This window comes from Falco biarmicus, chromosome 4, assembly GCF_023638135.1.
Source record: "Falco biarmicus isolate bFalBia1 chromosome 4, bFalBia1.pri, whole genome shotgun sequence".
In the NCBI taxonomy this organism is placed as follows: Eukaryota; Metazoa; Chordata; class Aves; order Falconiformes; family Falconidae; genus Falco; species Falco biarmicus.
In genome coordinates, this window is record NC_079291.1 from 5,659,885 (window position 1) to 5,684,091 (window position 24,207).

Here is a 24,207-nt window from a genome sequence, read left to right on the forward strand (position 1 = left end):
CTTTGAACATGATGGAAAGGCCAAGTTTAACTGTGATGCTAACGGTGATTTAAACGCTTCAGAAAACGCACATACATGGAAAAATAATTTCGCTTCCCATTGAGTGGGAACCACACAATACTAGCTTATATAAGCAAATGTGACTTCCACAGAAGTTGATAAGCATTTAGTCCAGTAATGCCTGGATTGAATTTGCTACCAGCAGCAATAAGACGAGTAAAAGAAAAAAATCCACAGGTTAAGGTAAAATTTGATTCTTCGAGCTTTTTTTTCCCCAGTTATTGTTCTCCTAGTGCACCTGTCTTTGGTCCGTAGTAAATTATGTCAGCTTCTGTTCATATGCTCAATACTACACCCTGTATCTTAATGTCTTATACTTAACCTGGCTGGCTTAATTTAAACTTATCATTTACCATGCGCAACTGAAGTTCCTAGGTCATCACCAAATGTGACTCAGAAGACTCCAGAAAAAGATACAAACATTTTAGTGTAGTCTGATTGAAGTGGAAGCTGTATACCTAGTAAATAATATCATCTCGAACTTCAGTAAATTCTTTAAGAGTATACACACTTCACAAAATAGCACATTAGCAAAATCAGCAAAACAGAGGATAGAGTAATCCAGTATAACTAGGGACAAATAGCACAATTAAGAGTTTGCATAGAAAGAAAAAAAAATCTTAGAAGCCACCTGGCTTCATCGCTAGGAACTTGTGTCCCATGATATACAAATGCCGAGTGACTTATCACTTGCATCCAGAAGAATTTGGCTAATTTTAACTTATAAACAGCCTAAAAGGCCTTTGAGCTATAAATTGCAATAATCTAAAGATGGCAAGAGGCAATAAACATGAGTTAATGACTCAGCATCCTCCTGAGATAGCACTGGTCATGCAGCTTTGCTTAATCTTAGACGTGCACAATCACTGTAAAAAGGTGGTCTCCAGAGACTATTTACACTGACAATATGAAAACCATACCATCTCTTTATGTGTTTGAAGGCTACTATTGTCCTTTAATTTACTTCAATTACATCCTATTTTTAACCACATTTCTATCTTATAGAAAGATGCAATCCTTCTGTTTGGGATAATAAATCATATGTATATATAGTTTGATTTTCACATTCAAAAGCAGTAATGCATATTCCATTGAGTTGTGGAAAAAAAAATGTAGTTGATAAAGATTGAGCCGTTTTCTAACATTCTGTTGTTCTGCCAAGATTAAAGGATAGTACAGGACAAACCAGAAAGGATTACGTGATCTTTTATGGAAATAGAATTGCCCTTTGAAAAAGGAGCTAGCTGCTCTTCAGCTGAGAATAACAGGTTTACCAGGAGAAAGGCCAGCTTGGCCAGGAAGGCAGGTGGTAGTGATAGGCAGCCTCACCTGCTAAAGCTGGGGAGGTGTCCTCATGATAACCAGGACCAGAGGTTAACAAGAGCAGGAGCAATTCTTTGTTTCTTTGCTGTTTCTTATCATAGGAAGCTACTCCAGCAGGCTGACGACTTCCAGCACTGTTAATGGACGTCAAAGGCTTCTGAAAGCAGAATGTACTTTCTTGGACTTTCTTTCTTGAGCATAAATGTGTTTTGGAAAACTGAAAATCATACCACTTTGGTTTGCCCAGCACACACACGTAAAGAGGTACAGCCCAAAGTCAGAGCATTCTCATGGTTACTCTGGTGACACATGGGGTAACAGCTACTCACTTACCTGGAACGGGATAACAGACAGTATTTACAGCTAGGAGGCAACCAGGAAGAATAAAAGCAGCAGCACCACTGCTGCGAATGGCAACACGGGAATTCAGGCACACAAGAAACCAAAAGGCAGTGGAGCTACTTGGCACCCCATGCAGGGGCTGGCACTACCCCGAGAGGCAGCAGCTGAACTGTGGGGTTTGGCTCCCAGAGGAAGCAGAGGAGAAGCCTGAACTTTGGAAGTTGTCACAGAGATGCAAGACTAGGCAATGCCTGAACTTTCCTCAAAGGCTACCATTTGAAAAGCACACAGTAAGAGGTGAAGGAAGTCCCACATGCAGCCAGGGGCAGGGAGAGGCACTTGGGCACCCTCAGCATCCCTGTCACCCCAGGAAGCTCAGCCCTCTGGCTCCTTCCATCTGCAGCCTCCTCCTCCCCTACCACAGCTCCTTTTAGCACCGGTGGAAGCAGTCAGATCTGTAGGTTTGACAGGCTGCTTTGGATTTCGATCAATGTAAACTGCAGGATAATCGGTTAAATTAGTTAGAAAAGGGATCCTGCTTGTATCTAATGAAAACCCATGTTTTTAATAATGTAACTACATGACACACTTTAGCAGCATTACACAAACACACACACACACACAAGTAGAGATAACCAATGGCTGACTAACAAAAAAAAGTAGAGATAACCAATGGTTGATTAAAGTATGAACACAACATACTAGAAGCGCATGTAATTTTTACTTCCTTTAGCCATCATTCCTAACACAGTAGAAAGCACATTTTTTCACTCCTTAACAAATTCATTCTGTAAATAATTTTGAAAAAGCAAATTAGTCTCTGGGTAAAGTTTAGTTACCTGGGTAAAACTTAAAGATGTTCCACCAGTAGCAGAGTCTAAGAGTTAAGATAATTCACAGGTACGCTGTTGTGGGTTTTTTGGGTTTTGGGTGGCGTTTTTTTTGTTTGTTTGTTTGTTTGTTTTTGTTTTTGTTTTTTTTTTAAATCATAGGATGCCTTCACCATATGATAGCACCACTACCTGGCAAACTTGAGCGAGATGGTTTGAGAAAAACCTGAACAACCTGAAGACGACCCACACTGCCACACAGACTCAAATACTCAACCCTGAAAGGGACGTTGCTGCTGCTGGTGGAACAGCCCTTATCCTGATCTACATTACACAGAAGGATCCTGCACCAGAAAGGGACACCTGAGCTTAAAGCTGCCTAGCTTGGTTTTATAAGATGAAGCCAGGAAGCCCTAGACTCCAAATCTGAGGCTGTCTAATTAAGGCTGCTAATTCTCAGAACACATTTTGTATCCAGTAGACCCATACCTCAGAGAACATGAAATGGAGCAGTACCCTACATTTTCCATAAATTTCTCCAATGAAAAAACATGTCACCAAAGAGTATAAAAGAAGTACTGAGCTAGAGCTTTTAAGCTGCCAAATCAAAATGTACCAAAGCATAATGAAAATGTTAGATTTTAATCAAAATTCTTTTAAATCAACCTTCAGTTAATTTGGAGAGCACAACTGTGTACTTTGCTGGTGCAAAAGAAGATGCATGTTGTGAATGACAGATCTAGAAAAATATGAAGAGCAAAGGTATATATGCATTAGCAGTAAACTCTGGATGTCCAAGAGATGAAAGTCCACAGCTACATCTGAATATAAAAATACATCAAATTGACAGCCAGAATGACAAAACGCTTCCATTCATTACAGTGCAAGGTAGTGTGGCGAACAATGGTCCCTCTGTTGTAGACACCGAGGAAGAAACTCCTCACCAAACATTTCTGCAAGGAAGTATGTCATCCATCACAGGACAGATCTCTGTTCTCCACCCTTGCCCTCCTGCGAGGAGGATGAGGAGTGTCAATCCCTGGTGGCACTTCAGAGCGGAACTAGGGATGCAAGTATGAAGCACTTGGAGACATAAGAAATAAGAGACGACAAAAATGTAAATTAGACAAGTACAGCTAGAATTTTCTTGCGCACAACAATTACACTGAAGTTTTCCAAAAGGTTGATGATTTAGTTTACACAATAATAGGAAAAATGTTAAGGAGCAGTCAATTTTTCTAGACAGTTACTCCAGTTCTCTAAGACAGAAAATGTGCAGTACCTTTTAGCCAAAAGGAAAACAGTCTGATGCTGCGTGACATTTTCATTTTGCACCCAGAGAGCATCAGCTTTTTTACTCCAGATTTTTGACCAAGCACCACCTGAGGAAAATGTGAAAAGGTATTTCACATAGGTAATTCCTATTAAAACAGAAACGTAATTGTCTGGAGAGCAAGAGAACAGTCCTGGGGGACTACAAATTCTAAAATATTTTCACTTTTTCTTCAGATTTCACCTTCCAAATTCAGGACGTGGCCATGATTTCCTCAGCCGTATGGTACCGCTCTGTCCAGCTGGAGAGGAGAAAAAACCTCTGATCCAGAGGCTTTACCTCTTCCATACTAGAGATCTGCATTTCCAGCAGGCTTGACACTGTTGCCTCCAACACGGCACCCAGACGGTACAGACCTCAAGTGATGTGAAAGAAACGGGCTGGCACAAGGCTATTTAGGCATATCCATAGCGTGGCATTAAAGACTTTGAAGTACGGGTGCAGAATTTACAGGCACACCGTGGGAGGGAAATTCAAGAAAATAGCTGTCTTACTTGAACACAGGCATTACTCGAAAAAGTACTATATGCTGTGACTGCAGGTCGTAAGACAGAGCGAGAAAGAATATGTACGTCTGAACAAGTTTTCCATTTCCTCTCATTGGAATGACAGTGAATAAGGATGACGAAAATTACAGTATGTGAATAGTAGTGTAATTACTGAATAGTTCCCCACATAATTATGCAAAACAGATCTATCCATAAGTTAATGTAGCCATTTTCTTTTTGAAACAGAATTTTCATGCCATCCATCAGTCACCCCAAAACACAAACCTTAGATGACTTAAGTACAGAGAATTTACTCATTTGGTCTGTAATATAAGCAATGCGTGTGAGTAGAAATAAAGGTTTAATGAAACAAAATAACATACTCCACTAGGGAAAACACATTTTGCCCAAAGAAAAAAACTAATGTAAATAAGTGGAGACTTGACTATTTGATAAATATAGCCCCAAAGGTTATATGTTTACCGAAAGAATATAAATATTGTACGTGATGTAGATTTTTTTTATTTGACTAGAAACATTAATTGCTTTCTAAATACAATAATATTCTTTCCTTTCAAACTGTGAGGTCTCATTTCTTTTACTGCAACACGTAACCAATTACCTAACAAAAATGTTTACATTAATCACAATGACTCTATATTTTAGTTTTTATACCAGCAATTTTATTTTTGCTTAGAACTGAACTCCCTCAGGCATTCTATCATGCCAACTGTTAATTTCTATCAGTGATAAAGTTCCCTTAAGCTTCTTTTAACATCTACTGGACATGACCTCATAAAATTTAATGCCATTCATTAACCCCAAGCACTTAACTTTACACAGTAATGTCAGGCATCTGAGTTTTCAGTGCATGAGAAATCCAAGTGGGAACTGTTTGAGAGATACAAATTACAAATCCTTGGAGCAGTAGAAAGAGTGGCGTAAACAATATGAAAGGGTGAATCAAAACTTGAGCAAAAGTAGGGTTCTTGCGATGCCTTCTATCTAGAATTACCAAACATTTACACAAACAAGGAAGAGGCTGCAAAGTGATCATTTGGTTGGTGAGGGGACTAGAATTCAGAGCTGAGGCTCAATGCCAGGCTTTTGATACTGTCTGAAGCAGATAAGCTGTGCAGCCGTGTTTTCTCCCGTGTCCGGTGGCCTTTAGGCATTTTGGAGGAGCAGAGGTGCTAGGACCACCTTGGTTCTGCCAAGGCCACGCACCAGCAGCACCAGGGTAAGCCAGAAGAAGCAGTTTCTTCAAAGTGCTGCTCCCTTATCTCCTGCAGGAGCCTTCCCTAGGTTTAGCTTTCGAGTGTGGTGGTTGTTCTGATTTTGGTTATGTACCAAGAAAGCTTTCAGAGGGAGAGCACTGTTTTTATTTTCCCTGAGATGCACAGATGGGTGATGTCTGCTTAACTCATTTAACCATATTTCCCAGTGGCTTCACACATGTTGGAGAAAATGTGGAAAATTCTAGAGGTGAATGAAAAAATACTTAGCAACAATTTTCTGGCTTCTCTTGGGCCATTCAAGGACATTCCTGGCGGGGAGTGGAAACCGAGTGACAGCCTGTCAAGGCCCTGACTGTAAAAAGGGCACGTTGTTAGGAGAGAGGGGAAAGCGGTTTATTTTCTATTTCTGTTGGCTCAAGAGATATCTAGGCACCCTCTGTCAAAAAGGACAGTGCTATGCAGCTAGAAACATGGCCCATCAGAGTTCCTGAGAGCAATCTGCTTGCTCAGCTCCGTTACACGAAATCCCACCCCCCCACCCCCCCCCCAGTCTGTACACAGGGCTTGCTTTTTCTTGGTGTCACAGGCTGTTACGTTTTGGGTTAAGCAGTTGATGCTATTGGAGCAGGGATCAACTTAACATTTCTATACAAATTACACAAGGTAGCTATAAATTGCTTCATGAGAACCCGAGTGAGATTTGATGCTGATGTCTCTAAGTGCTACGTGTTAGTTTATTTATTTTTAAGCAGCAAAAAGGGCTGGCTTTCAGAACTAAGCAATAGCTCCTGAATTTACTGATCTTCACTGGAAATTTATTCTCTGCCACCCTATAAATCTAAACAGATGGAAGTAATTTTGCTCAAGCTTTATTTCCACAGAAAGGTATCTCTAAGTGAAAGGCTGTTATTACAGAATTGAGGTTTTCACATGTGAACAACTGATCTCTGATAACCAGCCCCATCTCCAATTTCTTCGAACAACTTTTTTTTTTTGCTATAAACCACACATAACTAAAACTACAGTCAATACACACTTCGCACGGCTGAAAATGGTTTTGCATCTTGCCTGCCACTGGTCTAAGATCACTTCAGCATAATTACAGTCTGATGCAACGTCAGTAAGTGTGCATCAGTTGGAAAAGTTTTTATTGCCTAATAGCAGGGAATGGTAATAAAGCAGATGTACACCAGGCCACATGACAATGGCAACCAATTGGTCTGTATTTAGCAAAGCAAAGTATTAATGTTTTATAAACACAAAGGATGTTATATACTTTTCTAACAATACAGATGTAAATCTCTGCACAGCATAAGCGCTTCTGCTGATCAACATAGAGATACTGCTGTGACAGGTACTTTGAAGTTGCAGATAAGAGCTCAAGCTGTAAGATGCCAACAAAAATGGAAGTTTATAACGAATCACTGCCAGGCTCTTAAACATAGTAGCACTTGTGGGACTTTCTGTAATATAAATAGTAATTACCTTCAATGCAGAATGTATTTGCAAAAATAAATATACCGGTGCATAGACCAAAACTCACGATTCGGTTTCCTACTTACTAAGTAAACTTTAAAATCTGTAAATTCTAAGTACAACAGACCCCCAAATAATCTTTTGCTCAATACTGCCTAACATGCCCAAATACGTATACATGCACATACACAACTGCTCCAATATACATAGGCAAACGCTACAATCTTAGTGTGAGGGCATCTACCCCGTAGACAATTCAATCAATCTCTCAAGTGACACCCACACGTGCCTGCACACACAAAAGCAGATGTGGCATTAAGATTTACAAAGTTATTGAAACTTTTAACAAGTAAAACGCATCTTTACTTAGCTACACCAGAATGAGGAATAAAGGGGTTTACATATGTTCCAATTCTAAACCTATCAATCAAACCCATGTTATTCCTTTGGGAGCTTATTTACATGCATATTTATCAGCCTCACATGCTAATTCCCTGCTGTTTTATGCCTGCGAGGCATGTTTATGAGTCATAATTGTTGATCTCATTTGATGTATTTCACTGAAGTAAGACATTATTCAGTTATGTGGCCTAATGTCAATGAATTATGATGACCTGATCTTCGAAATGCAACTTGGTCTTTAATTTTTATTAGAGCATAACTTATTCAGAAGAAGAAATACACTAAAATCTAAGATTACATGCTTTTGTAGTCATTTTGCTTAAACATCTTATTTCTGAAACACTCCTCCCTACCCCCAGGCAAAGTTTTAAAAGTGCAATTCATAAACACCAAATGAAAAGAATTTTTGCCTGAAATCAGTACATATTCCTCAGTGTGGGACCTTTTATAGGTGTTTTTGTTTTAAGCAGCCACGAGACAGGCGCTTGGAGCACTGACATACGGTTTGTAAAAGGAAAAAACCAGACCCAACCCAAAGCTCTCAAACTGTGCTTTGCCTCCACTTCATCAAAACTGAAACCAGATGCAGACTTCAGAGCAACTGGTAAATGAGAACTACTAAAGTAAGTCATAAGTCCTAAAACTGACTCATCATCTTTGATGCAAAACGGCGTCAATTTATAAACAGAAAAATCCCTTGACGATCAGAGTAAACACCTAAACAGGGGAATAATTACCAGGTGTCCAAAGTTCATTGTGGTAACCTGGGTTAGCCATCAATGGCTACCTGGGTGGCAAGCCAGAAGGGGCACTAGCAGGTGCCTGAACATGGTGCTTGTACAAATCCTGCTCCTTTCACCAAGACCCGTATCAGTCTTGCAGTGCCTCAAGTAAAATTTAAAGGTTTAAATTACCTTGAAAAATCTGATTAATAACATTTCTCAATAATCATGCCTTTTTTCCTAATGCAATTGCAGCATGAAGGAATCATAAAATAACTGCTTATTTTTATTCCCTTGCAGCAAAGACTTGGTATCAGAGTTAGTACCCACATTGTAGGATCTACAGTGTAAGTTAGTCCTTACACTAGGTTAGCAGAAAATTACCACTGTACACGTAATTTACTACATGACTGTCAGATGTCACATTTTCTAATTTAAGATTCAGCATTGTTTTAATGCTAATACTATCATTTGTTATATCTATACCAAAAGTAACTACCAATTGAACAATTGATTTCAACTTCACAAAAATCACAAGCGTTTGACTTCTGTATCTGAGTTAAGAGATTGTCACAGTTAATACAATGTTTAACTCAATATTTACGTATTAATAAAGAAAAACCCCAAATTCAGGTACATTCAAAAGTTTAGAAATGACGTCTCTGAGCTACAGCTTTATCAAGGAGCACAATAATATGCAGAAAAACAGAACTGTCTTCAGCCAAGAAATGCAAATGCCAGATACCAAATGCAGGCTCATTTTTCCATAGGATTCTCAAATTGAAAGTGACAGATATGAGTAAGTGTCTTTGAAATCGCAGAAAATCTGCAAGTATCTTGCTAAATTTGTAATATCTAGAGGACTTGTAGTATCATAAATATATTAATTCCAAGACGAAAAATCTGCAGCTTTTTCATGTCCAGAATTAAATCTGTGTTTTTCATTTATAGCTGCTTTAAAAAAAACAACACCCAAAACCCAAAGTTTTTTTCATGCAAAAATTAAACGTATGAGAAAGAGCCAAAGACCATTTGAAACAGGCTTTATATGCTCATTTTTAAAAGTGCCAAGGAGAATTTAATACAGGGTTTATATGGTATTTTTCCAAATCATAAATTTGCTTCTGACAGAAGTATGTTACAAACCAACTTCTTGAAAAAAACCCACAAAACTCAAAAATCTTCACTTGAGCAATTAGTTATTCTAATGGCACAGTTACAAGGGTGTAACTTTAGTTCATGCAAATGACACAACTAGAACTGTCATGTGTTCATCATAAACATGAAATTATAAAATACATTAAAATTAATCCTGCAGAAAAGTGTCAATTTTAATTCCAGAACTTTTAAAACATAAGCTGTCTCTGGTTATAGTCACAAGAACCCCAAACAAGAGAGTCTTCCACAGTAAAAGCTCTGATTTACATCCCCTTCTTTCTTTCAAATTCAAATAAGCAAAAGAATCTCATCTGCAAAGGTTTTTGGTTTTTTTTGAGAATAGCAACAATTAATGCTACATTTTTTCTTGCAATAAAATCTCAGTCTTAGTGTAGTCAATAATGTTATGGCCACCTAGCTGTAATAATTCAGAATGGAGCTTTGTATACTTCTGCAAAGGAGTATTTTCTTTCGTACTTCGATAAACAATGAACCAATATTGGGTCACAGAAGTTTGCAGGTGGCCCTGTGGCTCTAGATGCTTCTCTCTTCCATTAAGATAACATCTGTTCTGGCCACTAGTCAGCAAATCAAATTTGATGAGAATTCTTCTGAGTGCAAAGCAGAAATGCCCACTAATGGACAGATTTATGTTCCATTGCTCCACCCTTTAAATATTTCAAATGAAAGCAAACAAAACCAACAATAGTATCTACAAATATGACTAACATACAGAAAATGTACCCTATTATAATGAAACTCACACATTTTCATGTTATTTAAAATATATTTTCACATGTATTACATGAGAATTCGATCCCTTCGATTGCACTTTGTATTGAAACACTATACAGTTCATTTTTCCTAAGTTTAAATCATTGTTTCCAGTAGAAATCCAATTTCTCAGAAGAAAAGAATTATCACCACCATAAAACTTTATCGGGATGAAGTTTGTGCTTTTTAACTTCTAGGAAGATCAAGAATAATAATTTGTAATGGGATATCAAAATTTTAGTGGAGAAAGTTAGCATAGAGGCCACTTGCTAATATTTTGGTTACATGGTCCCAGTTGTACTAAACTCAACGGAATTTGTTCAAAAATTTGAGTGTGGTCTTCCTATCCTGGAGTTTATGTCTTATTGTTTACCACTCTAGTAACCAAGCAGAAACATTTAACTGCCAGCTCTTCGTACAGAATTAAGATATTTAACAGAAGAAAAATTAGAGCAGGTTTTTGGTTTGTTTGTGGGGTTTTTGTTTGTTTTTTTCTTTTTCCTTTTTTTTTAAGTGGCCATTACAGTTTACTTACATTAAACTTGATTTTTAACCTTCCCACATACTTTCATACACATGAAATATCTGAGAGAGGGGTGTTCTGTTTACATCAACGGTAGCTGTATGGTAAACACGAAGGTACAACTATATTCACTGCTTTGCAAGGTACATCGAGAAACACGTCAAGCCAGGTAATGCACCCTGTACCAAATAACACAATGAAACAGTAAAAGCAGCAGGTAGCGCTTACTTAAACAACAACAACAAAAAAATCTCTTAAGAAGTTTTGGTATTTTCCCTCTTCTAAAACAGGAGCTGGCAATGCTGACATACAAAATAGTGAAATAAACAAGCATGAACAGATCAACTTTGACAATGATTTCATTAAGCTGGAGTAGCATTTTTAAACGTGTGGCCAAATCATGTTTTAATAGTAACGCCCATATATGTCTGTACTATGCCACTGTTTGCCAAAGTTTAGGGAACAATTTAACAGATCCAAAATACTTTATTTGTTTACTCAAAATACTGAAAAGATGACAGTGATCTGCATCTTCTACAATATTTTTAGTTACCAAAAATACTTTTAGTTGCAATTTCTAAGCTGACAAGAGCTTATTTGTTTTAAATTTGTATACAAAACATGAAAAGATTGAGTGTGCGTTCTGACGTGTACCAAAGTTACTTTTTTTTTTTTAAATGATTTATCTACCTGTCTCACAAAAATTGGCTGAAAGAAAGCAAGTGCTGAAGGATGTCACCGAGGCAGTGTCCTGGACCTTGAACGATCTGGGTCCAGTTCTTGGCCCTGCTACAGACTTCTTGTACGAAATAGGCATATCATTTCACCTGCTTCAAATTTCTTTTTTGTACGAGAACATAGTCTACTTGTTCTTCCTATGGCAGTTATGAGAATTAATTCCATAGCTTCTTTGGTGTATGATACCTTCTAGAAGGACGAGGTAAGCACAGAGATGCAAAACAAACATCCCAAGTCCTGCTTCCCTTTTGAAACAGATCAAGCCATGGAGCATACACTATCACAGGCTTGCGTGATTGTCACAAATAGCGAAAATAAATCTAATTTGCTATACCCTTTTTGTGTCATTTGTACTGCAGCTGAAACATCATAATCACATGATTACCGATGCAGTGATATAAATGCCTGACATGATGAAAAAGCTGAACAGGGATGCTTAAGAATAACTGAAAGATATTCTAGATCTGACAGAGGTGTTCAATCTTGTCATAGAGCGTATAGGTATACGTACAACCATATAAATCACAAGCTTAAAATATTTTGAAACAAAACTTAGCAATAGTTCACTTACACCAAACAAGATTTAAACACAAGCTCACATACATGCATACGAAACATGACGTTTCTTATCCAGTTTTGTTTAGACTTGGGTTAGTTTGCTATTTTGTTGACTGTGAAGAAAGACCAATGAAAACAGAAAGGCTACGCACGTTTCTCCCACTCCCCCCATTTTAGCACTCAATTTTGTTTAAGAGATAAAGGCATTCTCCCCCTACCCTGTATATTTAGCTTTTCTTTCAATTATTGTGAATCTTAGGAGTAAAATGAAGACCAGGACTCTTAAAAGTCGGTTATATGCACTCTGCCTCTGCGTGGCCAAATCTCGACACCAAACGCATGACAAACCAAACATTTGAAACCTGAACACTCCCAAAACTGAGGAACTCCAGTCCAGTACCTTGGGCTAAAATTCTGCCCCCCTTAGACAATAAGGGCACTCAGGCTTAGTACCTTTACAGTTAATTGGAACCTAGCCATTCATTCTAATAGGATCAGGTCCCTGACTTTTTCAACATCAAAGAAATATCTTTCAGTTTGCTATAAATTATCTTTCATTTTGCTATAAATAATTAAAGCTGATTAGTAATAATAAGGTACCTTAACCAAAAAGGTAAACAGTGGAGACATTTATTATCAAAGTAAGTAAAGAAAATTAAAATAACCTGCAACACTTTTGTATGTGCAATTCATCAGGAAACGTTGTAAAAGAACAAAAACAAATGTTGGCTCATTCCAGAGGTTCTTTGTCATCATTAATGTATTCAGGTTTTCACAGCTGAATTGCTATACTTTGAAAAGATTTTCATGAAAGGAAACTCAAATTCAACGTTTAAACAAAGCTGTCAGGTTACCAAGATTCATATTTGTTTGTATGTCCAGAAAATGTTTTCTCCTTTTTTTAAAAAAAAAACCCTCTAGGTTAGAAGTATTATTATTGCTTTGCTCTCGATTTGTAAACAACAGAAAAATCATCTTTTGGTAAGGATCACGTAATTATTTATTTATTTGCTACTGTGAAGCTGAAACCAGCAGTTAGAAATATCTGTTCCAAAGTGGAGGTGAAACTACCTGGTATGGATATTTTACTTCATTACTGGTCCTGTTCCTCAAATTGATACAAATGGCCTCCTTCTGTTTGTGTCTGTCTGCTTGCCTGATCAGTGGAGCTAATTGTCAGAGCTGGGGAGATCTCCTATACCTAAACAGAAGACATGCAGTTTGTAACCTGCTTAATTTGCCTTATGTCCTGGATGGCCCTCAGTATGTTGTTCATTAAAGTATCAGCTGTTTCGCTTGTAGCGGTGGCAACCTAAGCATGGGCCTATTTTTCTTTGTTAAAAGGCCAGATTGTCAATAAATAATATGCATCTTACCAGATAATTTCTTACCACTTAAAGTAAGTATGACGGAACTTTACTTCTCTCCCCGCCCATACCTCTTAGTTTTGCATACCCAAAGAGGACAACGACAGGGGTACCCAAGGAGGCTAAAGACTAAGGCTCATTAGTTGATCAGAAGACTAAAACTGAAGCTTTGCAGTATCATGAGGCATGTAAGTAGGTTGAACCCCTCCCTTTCTGAAATAAGGAATTCCAGTTCCCTCTACATGTCCACATATATGAAAACCAGGAAAGATCCCATCTGTGCTGACATATTTCTGTTATACAGAGCAATCAGTTTCTAATACAATCAAACCTGTGGCAGTTAAACTCTTTCAAAATGTTTCAACTTACATTTAATCTCGGATACAGAAGTCTGTCACATCAGCTAGCGGCATGCAATTCACAGACTGCTTTACCAAACATGCTGGCCTCAGCTAGAATTCTGATTAACTAGTCTTTTATTATACCTATACAAGTACGATCAAATTGTACTGTTCAGTTTTTTTAAATTAAGAGAATCTGCCTTTTCGATATGTAGGAGATATAGCCATTTAACATAATTTGATCATTGCTTGGAAACACTTAATATGTGAGGTGTTTACGGGTAGTAACCTTCATATTATATTTTTGTATCAAGTCTGAGTAAAATATTCAACGAATGCTTCCATTCTTATCGTTGGCTTCCGTAAAACTTCTAATAATAAGCTAGTTTTAACATACTCTTAATTACATTTACAGAGGTCGTATTAAAAAAGATTATTCTGTTTTAATTTTGCTGTTCAGTAGGTTACTATAGTTAAAATGGAAATTTCTGCTTGGTACTTTAAGCTCTTTTAAGCATGTAAAATTTAGTAAAAAAATCATTCTTTTTCATTCAACTTGTATCATTTCCTTTTATACCACATGTATTATATTACAGGCATGCTAGGGAGCGAGATGGGAGCCAGCTAGTTGAGCTTTAACCTGCATTTGGGAAAAGCTAGGAAAAGAAAAAGAAATGCTGAAATCAGCTTTTCCCGACGTGGGGTCACAAGGAGTTACTAGAAGAACGACACGAGGCTGACAAGGGATTTATGCCAGTATTTGGGCAGGGCTGTATCTGGAAACAACTGGAATCTCCCAGCTGAGGTGACTGAAGCAAGGTAGCGTACCAATGTCATTAGAGAGAAGGAACTTACCTCCATACACCCATCTAGAGTAGAATTTTCAAAATTAACGATTTAAGTTTCTTTTAGATCGACAGGCATTGCTGCCCAAAATTACCAGCCACTGAGGGCAATTTCCCTACACTGCTCGTGCTCGTTACCCATGCCACAGTATAACCTCCAAACTGGAATGAACGTAACATGCAACTTGTGAGGCCACCAAAAATCCTGGAGTTACCAATTCTAAAGAGGAAACTCCAACTCTGGAAGCTGGTAACCCCCAGGACTGTATCAGCTACTCACATTTTCTCCCACAGCTGAAGTAATTTAGAATCTTCCTGCAGTTTCTAACTACAAATCTGTAACAAGGCACTGAAACCAAAGGGCGCAAACCCACAAATTTCTAAAAGCATTTCAACACCCGCACAAATACAGTTTTTAAAGGAAAAAGTATACTGTGTGCTAGCGATTTTCAACTAACTTTTAATAAATTTATTTTATTTTTCAACTATTTTTCAACTACATTAAATAAATGTACTTTTAAACATGCATAGCTTCTCTGTTAACTGATCTCTTAATAACAATGTATTTCTAACACAGAAAAGAGAAGAGAAAATGAAGAGTTGTAAGGAAGGAGCTAGTGACGGGCTGAGTTAGCTCAAGACATACCGTGCTGCTCCGATAGCCTTTGTCACTACAATCCTGTTGCTGCTCAATTAAAAGCCAGCTGAACAGTAGTTATCATTAATAAATGAATATTAAAATGCTTGTTATGTCAGCATATGGTGTTTGAAGATGTAAAAAACATTCTTGCTTTTTTCATCCAATACGAAGCAAGCCAGACTGAAGACAGCTCTTTCTCCTCTAGCATACCTGTGCCTTCCATGGAAAAGCCAAGCCCAGGAGGAAAAGCACAAGGGTTTTGAGTAAGGACCACTAGCAACCACTGTGCTGGTGGGGCACACCAACACTTTCTGCCTAAAGGGTAAAACTTTTTTTATATATATATAAAATATACATAAATATATAAAAATAATTATTTTAAAATTTTATATATATATATATATTTATATAAAAAAACCAATGCAGGACAGACACACGGCGTTCTCAGGCCCTGGTGCAAACCGTAGCCTGAAATCCCAAAGGCATCAAAAACAATCAGAACCCTCAGCATCTTCTGTTCCAATATAACGCCAAGAGGTTCTCTGTTCCAGTCTTGCCTTTTTAATGAAAACACGAAGTAGTGTGCATATTTAAAAGGACTCTTAAAAACACAATGCTTTACTTCATTTACATGTCCCTCCCTGGAGAGAAGATGAAAGAGCACATATTACATGACATACATGACATCATACAATACACTATCAAAAAACATTTGATAAGAAGTAGTAAGACTTCAAGTATTCACTCTATTTGCATCCTCATTTGCTTTTACCTAGGAATGTACTTCTCACACAGAAAGGTCTGGACCTCTGTGGTTGTTTCTTTTAAATGTAATCATGGAAACGATCTCTGTAAAAACAGTGACAGCTACACACCATACAGGGCAATCTGCATTAGCCTTGTCTCCCTGGCTGAACGGGGTTGTAAGGGCAAAACCCCCCGACTCGTAACACTGAACAGTACTGACTGATTAGGAGGTAATACAATTTTCTGACATCAAAAATTCACTTAACCCTGAAACGAATGCGAAAGGATGCACCCAAGACCAACGCAGTCCCATGTGAATTACACTTAAGATTTGGGGAAATTATCTGATAGCACATAGGTCCTGTTAGGTCCAGAGAAGGTGGCATTTACTTCATTAATTCATTCCCCTCTGTCTTCTGCATGTTTTCTGTATAACACTGATATAAACCAGGTATCTCATACTCCATATTAATTATAGTTCTACATGGTGATACTTTCTACCGATCAGGGTTATGAGGTTAACACCAGAACAGCAAAATTCTCCAAAGACAAGCAATGGAAACACACAGAATGGGCAAAATGGAAATATGAATGCCCTGTTACCGCCTCTCATGTTTTTTCATGGCTGCCTTGAGAATTAGGAGGGATGCAACGGTAAGTAAGTATGAGGTGGGCAACTGATCTGTCTCAGCTGGATTAATTTCAGTCACACACTCCAGCAGTTATCTTTGTCCTTCCAGCTACATCAGCCTTCTCCGTCCTCACCACCACCTATAGCCTTTAGATGTGAAATATAACCCCCCAAACTCCAAATCTAAAACTCAGACCCATTAAAGGTTTCCCCTTTCCTTCTATTAAGAACAAAGAACACATTACATTTTTCTATGTGAAGTATACTATTAAATAATAGCTTGTACACTAATTAAAGCAAATGTAATCGTGAGAACACACTGACATTGTTAAAGTAAATTACCCAATTCGTTAATAGTTTCATTTCAAGTGACCTTAATTGTATTAATTGTGATATTGAGCAAATTAAATGAAGAGTATTAAATGCATTGTTCCAGTCTGTCTTTAGAGAATCAACTTTCTCATTACATCAATGAAATGGGAATACTACCTAATGTGCTCTTCAAAACTTGTTTCACCATGTTGTGAACACTGCAAGTTAGAGCAAAAATCTACGGCAGCTCAGAAACAGTTAACCTAGTTATCCCATTTCAATGTAATATAAACCTCAGGCAGTTGGAAGTGAACAAAATAGTTTGTCAGCTGCGATAGACAGGGAGAAGGTAGAACAATGTTTCTGAAATTTCTTTTCATATATACAGGGTTTATAAAGTCTCTGCTGAAGACAAGAAAAAATTCATCAGTTTCTCTGATAAAGATCTGTATTTCAGAGGGAATCATTTAAAAATATCCTTAAAATAAAATGAACTATATAATGAAGATTCTTAGAACAGAAAATGTAGCAAGATACCATTGACTTACTATAGTCAAAAGGAAATGTAACACTGCACATATACGTACATGCATGTAAAACACAAGCAGATCCAGAAGAGATAATAAAAGATTAAAAATTCTTATAAAGAACTAAAATTTTCCACCTGAAGTATCAGACTGCAAAAGTGAGAACCCCTGCTACAAATTTCTTACCAACTATTAAAAATGCTATTTTAAAAAGCATATATGAGTGCATATATGCAATGCACAATTCTCGATCTTGAAAAAAATCATACAGCAGGAAAATAACATCAGCCAAACCAGTCATCAGAAAAAGACTGAAATACTATCTTACCCGTTTATTTGGAATATTTTAAAGGGCTAGAAAAAAGATCTTGACTGTCAATTAGTTAACAGCCTATCCCGATTTTTTTAAACTTGCAAACAAGCACATTCTCATGACTCATCATAACTCAAGATTCAAAGTTCGTCAGATACACAAAATTTGGAGTGCTATGAACACCCAGATCTTTCTCCAAATGACACTTACCTCATCTGTAATGCTCTACTATTTGTTCAACCAGGCACTTGTCTCCTGCCGAGCATTTGCAATATTAACCCTCACAGCTGCTCCTAGTGAACTATGTCTTGTTCTTCCCAGGCCACTTCTCCAAAATCTCAAGAATACTGTGAATTATGTGTCTGCCCCTCCATTGTCGGGGCAGCCCTGTCCCCAAAAAACTGTTTTCTCTCTATAGCTTCACTGAGATTTTAATAAAAGTCCTGAGTACTACTAGGCTCAATCAACAGATTCCTGGAATCCCACCCAATATATCCTTCCAAGCTGACAGCAAATGAACAAGAAATAGTCTATGCCTGCAGTTTTCCAACCAGCTACACTTGACAGCAATCTATCTAGTTCTGAGATTTCTTTTATTTCATGAAAATGCCTTGTGAGAGAATTTCAAAACTGCAGCTGGACAGGACATCTCCTGGTTCTCCATCAAGTTTTGGTATCAGCACCACATACTAAAAATACAATACTTCACATAGACAAACAACTCTGACTAGCTCTACGATTAATTATTTATTTTCAGCATCCTTATCAAAGCGTGCTTTATTTTTATAACCTTATCTCACTTAAGACTTCCATCACTTCGTCTCCAAAGTAATACCTTAGGCATTCAGCACCGCTTCAAAAAATTATTCAGATATCCTCATATTCCGTAATATTACACAGAACACCTCCGACTGATGGACTACCTCTCCTCCATATTTCTACGAAGCATGATACAGAAGACTTTTAAATACAGATTTTCACCAAGTTGATTGTACCATGCCTGAAAGTTGAGGCCAACTTGAAAAACCTTGTCTCGAAATACTTTTGTGAAGACAATGAAGGACGGACTGCATGGACAGGAATAACTGTATACTTGGATGCCCAAAGACCTAACACCATCTAAGTATATGCTTTATTTAAAATGAAATATTAAAACTTCCAAGACTTATTTTGGATATATAAAGTTTCAAATTAAAATGCAGCATGTGTTTCACAGTAAAAAAACCCTATGAAGATGAAATGGATGCTTTATATAAAATATTTACATAGATAGAACATAAAAAATGTACCATAGTTGGTAACCTTTATGACTTGGGGAACCATGTATTTACATATCTTTATCTTCGCATGTGCGTATGTATGTGTTGTGTATATATTTTTAACAGTTGACAGCTGTTTTAGAGCATACAGAGATGCCAAGCTGAATGAGGGTCTTGATTACTTCAAGATTAGCTATCTAAAGTTTCTATTCATTTTAAGTGTTGTTAGTGCGAAGAGTCATTAGTCACTTCCTTGTCTCATAGAACATCAGCATACATTTACATTGTTAATGAACATTTGGGGTAAATGAATTAATGGCACTTTTAAACATCAATTCAATACTAATAACTTTGTATGTCATAGAAATGTTAAGGTTGGGATAAAAATGAGAAACCTTTTCAGGCAAGGTAACTAATTGCTTCTGGGCACAATAAAGGGTAAAATTAATTTACAGCGGTTTTTTAACAGGGTAAAAATCTTAGCTTTTCTTGAAACAGCGTTGAGAGAATTACGAGTATTTTATTTTTTTTTTTTTTTTAAGGAAAAAATATCAGAAGAAAATGCTTATCTTTTTCCTGATTGGGGTAGACTAAAAGCAAGCTATATTTCCTCTGGAAAATGGGTATTATTTTAGGTTATTGCAAAAAATTATTTTCAAGTCTCTAAAAATATGTACAAACTAGTTTATCAAACTAAAATTGATCCATATCTTTAAGATGTCAGATATAATAAAGGAGGAACATTGACCTAGAAAAGGTATTTCATTTAATCAGGAGGTGTTAAAATACATCCCCCTAGATGTTCATTCTCATTTTCTAACATTGAAAAAGCTTTATAAACCAATGAAGAAACAAAGAAAAAAACTGGCTTGAACGGACAGTGTTTTACTAATCTATTTTAAAGCAAAACATCAGCTTCTTATAAATTGAAGTAATAAACCTAACCAAAACTTGACATAGCTCTTTTAAATAAGCACTAGTAAAGACAGACAGGTACAGCCACACAGAGTAGTTGATCTGGGTGAGGGACTTCAGAAATGTGACAAATTTTTTCAACTCTGTAATTTAAAATAAATTTTTTATTTTGCCCTCCCAGTACATGTGTTCAATGACTGGAAAATTACAGGTAGTTAAGGTGCCACTGTGTATAACAGAGTACTTGAGGAATGTTTTCATGACAAGGACGAGCTTTCTCGTTAAGCTTATCACTTTCTTTGAACCAACTATACTGTCACTACCAGCAAATAAGTAGAAAAGACAAGCAACACAGACATGCATTGCATTATGCAAGCAGTTTGTTCTCACTGTTCATTAGAGTCTTCCAAATACTGCATTTAATTAATTTACTTTAGGTTACATAGTAATTTCTACCTTTAAAACATGTTAATTCTATCTCAACTTCCATTTTTGTTTCAAATAAGAATATAGGTGCTGAGTCAAACAACATCAAAAGGAAAATCATCCCTTTTACTTGCAGAATCTCATCCAAGATAATATAATGAACTTTATGGCAGAATTAAAAAAAAAAAAAAAAGAAAAAAAAAAAGAAGAAAAAAAACCGGGAAAAAATCCCTAAAACCAAAGCAGTGTTAAGAGCCCATGCTTGAGAATGTAACATAAAGCCATGCTGCATTTCGATATTCTTACGCTGAAGTCAGTGTTTGGTTTATGATTAAAAAAGGATGACAGCGCATTAAACATTTGGCTAATGTTTCTGTCTGTAATTGAAAGTTGACTTTTCATGGTTTTCATTAGTGTCAGTGTGTTCTACACATACTCTGTGAAACGTTCTTTAAGTTACTCTGTTCAACTTCATTGAGAGAATTAAACAAATTTTGACAGGTGCAGTTATCATGACACAGTTATATAAGGTTTTTAAGGTATAAAGTCAAAAATGTACAGAAATGCAGAACTCACCTTCCCCTGGCTTGTTCAAATAACTCTGCAAGGGATCAATGCCTATTTCTTGTTCCTCTGTTTGCAAAGGGTGACTGGTTTCAGACACAGAGTGATACATACTGGCAATGCAAACGTAGTAAATTCCAACTGAAGGGTACTGATCTGGAGGGAGAAAAAAAAAAAGAAAAAAAAAAAAAGAGAAACAAACAGTGCTTCTTTAGCTGTTTTTCATTCACACAAGTCAAGAGCACAAATGCTAAAAACCTCTCCTCATTGTTCATAACATCACCATTAATTGTCTAATAGCAGAAAAATAGTGTTTCCATTCACATTTTAATATTTGCAGTCCAAAAGAAGTGTTATAGCACCTCCAACTGCAAGTGAAAGTGCAAGTGTGGTTTTGACTGACTAAAGTGAGGGAAGAGCCTCCTCCCTTCCTTTTTCCAGCTTCCCCAACTCAACTTTTAGTCTGATTCCAGGGAGAACCGATGCTAGTCCTTGGGGATGATAAAGATGACAGAGCAAAGCTGAGCTGAGACCCACCTTTATCACTCTTCTGGACTCAGGACCTCTCACCTAGAAAAACTTCCTTTTAACAAGTTTTTCAGAAATCACAGGGCAAGTATAAGAGAGAGAGGGACGTAAACACATGCAGAAAGAGAGGATGACATAACACTGACTGTTATTATGGCCAATTTTGGTTTTACCAAGATGAATATTAGTTTTGTACACATACAGTGTTAAGGAGGCATTTGACTAAAGATAATCAGCTAGCTAGTGACTGTTTACAAAGATGACCTTCCAACAATAACAGGCAAAAGGGGAGAAGGCCCAAAACTGAAAACCCAGGAAGCAGGTGAGATGGGTTCTTTGTCACAGGCTACTCAATGGCATTCACATCGCTATCGTGTCACTGAACGAGAACTATTGGCTGCAACAAATAAGAGGATGCCAACGAAAGGGTGAAAAGCAGATGGTGTTATGGCCAGAGCAGTAAGAAGGAAAAACGACCTTTCCAGTGCATTAACAGCACAAGAGTACATTTGTCAAGACGGCATTTTGGTCGCTATACAGCAATTTATTAACTAGCAGCACAAAAGAACTACACCAGCCAAATAGGTTTGATTCGCCCAAGCAACACTAAGTAGCTACCTCCAATTGCCAGCTGAGTTTTAAATATCACTTACTGTAACTGCTTAGTTTACAAGCACCATAAATTTCTAACTCCAAGAAAATTGTATTTTAAGAAAGGTATGCACCTATACTTTCAGGATTGGTATATTATTGATTTGGTAATCACTTCAATTAGGCTTTTCCTTTGGTTCTTACAAGGCATGGCATTGACCACGGATTCTTTATACCTTCTGTTTAGTGTCAACAAATGAAAGGGGACTGGGATTCTTAAGACCTTTCTGGTTTTATACACTATTCATCTGCTTCATTTTCCTACTAAGTTAGGTGAAAAAATAAATACACTGAATAAGAAACAAAGCCAGTTGGGTCACTGTTCAGCATTTCCTTCAAACCGATGCACCCAGGCTGCTTCTGAAAGGATACTCTCTCAGCTGGGGAGTATTTTGTCCTTTCTTTGCCCCAGCACCTGTGTTAAGTGTGGTGCTGAGATGATCACACCGTCTCTCACTATTTACCTACAAGAGAATACCTGAAGCTGTCGGGAACAAGGAGCCAGGAGCTGAGGGGAAGCAGGACTGCCTGCTTTTGCAGTGGTACACTTTTATGTCAAATTATTACAAACATATGATAAAACACACCACTAAAGCACAGAATTGCCTTGAACAACTCTTTGTACTAGCTCAACACAACTTATGATGAATGCAAGTATACATCATATGTTTCCTATGCAATTTATAAACCGTAATCATGAAAGATGCATGAATGATAACTTGGAGAAAACTTGCTAGCCACTTAAATAACATATCAAAATTTACCTGCAGTCTTATGGCTACATAATATAGACACGTTTATGACTACCTGATATCTTAATTAAATATCTAAATTTAATACCTTAAATGAACAACTTGGAAGAACGGACTTTAAAAAACCTGACTAAACAGACAAAAAAACCCCATCCAACTTTGCAGAAAGAGATGTTTATAATTTTTTCCTGCTGGAATTTTAGTTGCTGCTCTTGTTCCCTTTTGCTGTGTCACTGTAACTACCTTTCTACTGATCTGTTCATTTGTCTTCAAAAATTTACCGGCTTATTTCAAACTGTGCTGCCAGAGTCTAACTTTCTATTTTTATGGTCCTTCAGATACTACTACACGATCTGACCAAGGCACAATGCTGAGTGCCTTTCAAACTGAGAATAAAGCACCAAATGACCTTACCAGCCTTTGCAGTTTTAGCGGCTACCACTTAGTTAAGACACAATATGCTTCAGACATACACTGTCTTACATCCATAACACAGTATGAAATTAGTTCTAGTAAGTTAGTTCTTCTGTATTCTTCTGTTCTGTATCCACCTTCTCTTTTTTTTTCTAAATATTCCTCAAATGCCATGCCTTTACAACATATAAGAGCCACAATTTACTTTACAGACATTTAGAGCAGTTTTAAACAGCTGAATAGATTTACTTCTGATATTCACACAGTGATTTAATCAGTTCCTTGTGTTTGTTTACGGATACATTTGATTAGTGTTAAAAAAAAATCACTACCTATTAGTCTTGTCACTCCTTAGTCCAAGCAATTTTCTTTACAAGTTTATACTTAAGTTCTTTTCAGCTCTTCTACCAAAGAGCAAAGAGAATTATTAAACAATTATGATTACACTTGGAATCGTACTCTGAGACAGATCCATTCTTTACAGGTTTGTGGTTGATTTGTAACGACCTATAACATATTGTTCATATTAAATAAGAAGCCATTTTAAAATTCTCAATGTGAAATAATACAAATGTTATAAAAATCCAAAATCCAATTATTAGATTACAAGACTCAATACTGTGTATCCAGTTAAACCCTAACATCTCGGTCAAAGCTAGAAGTGACCCTTTTATCTATAGCTTTTTTTTTTTTTTCCCTCCAAAGATGGAGGGCTAAAAAGCCCAAAGACCAGGCACCTTTCCCAGCACTGGGAGTTCAACTATTCTTTAATACACATGAAAAAATAATTAAGGCTGCGTATGAAACATTTATCTAGTTAGGGGAATGAAAACAGACACTAATCCACCCATTAGCCTAAGGAAGAGCCAGATGCATGCACTCCTTGTCTGGCTGTTCTCCACAAGTAGATGAGCAGGGGAGCCCTCACGCACCGCTGAGGGCAGCATCCCAAGTCTGCTCCACACCAAACCACCCCCACCGGGGGGATCCAGCCTGTCTTCAGTAAAGTC

At 37.2% G+C, this 24,207-nt stretch overlaps 1 protein-coding gene across 4 annotated transcripts in view; it reads right to left on the reverse strand.

The window, feature by feature from the left end:
• TBC1D5 (TBC1 domain family member 5) overlaps positions 1-24,207 on the reverse strand; it is a 326,157-nt gene that overhangs the window by 172,608 nt on the left and 129,342 nt on the right. For all 4 annotated transcript variants that reach the window (XM_056337720.1, XM_056337722.1, XM_056337723.1 and 1 more), the window contains one exon: positions 20,865-21,008. In XM_056337720.1, the coding sequence (XP_056193695.1) occupies positions 20,865-21,008 (144 nt within the window). Of the gene's footprint in view, positions 1-20,864; positions 21,009-24,207 lie in introns of those variants that run through there.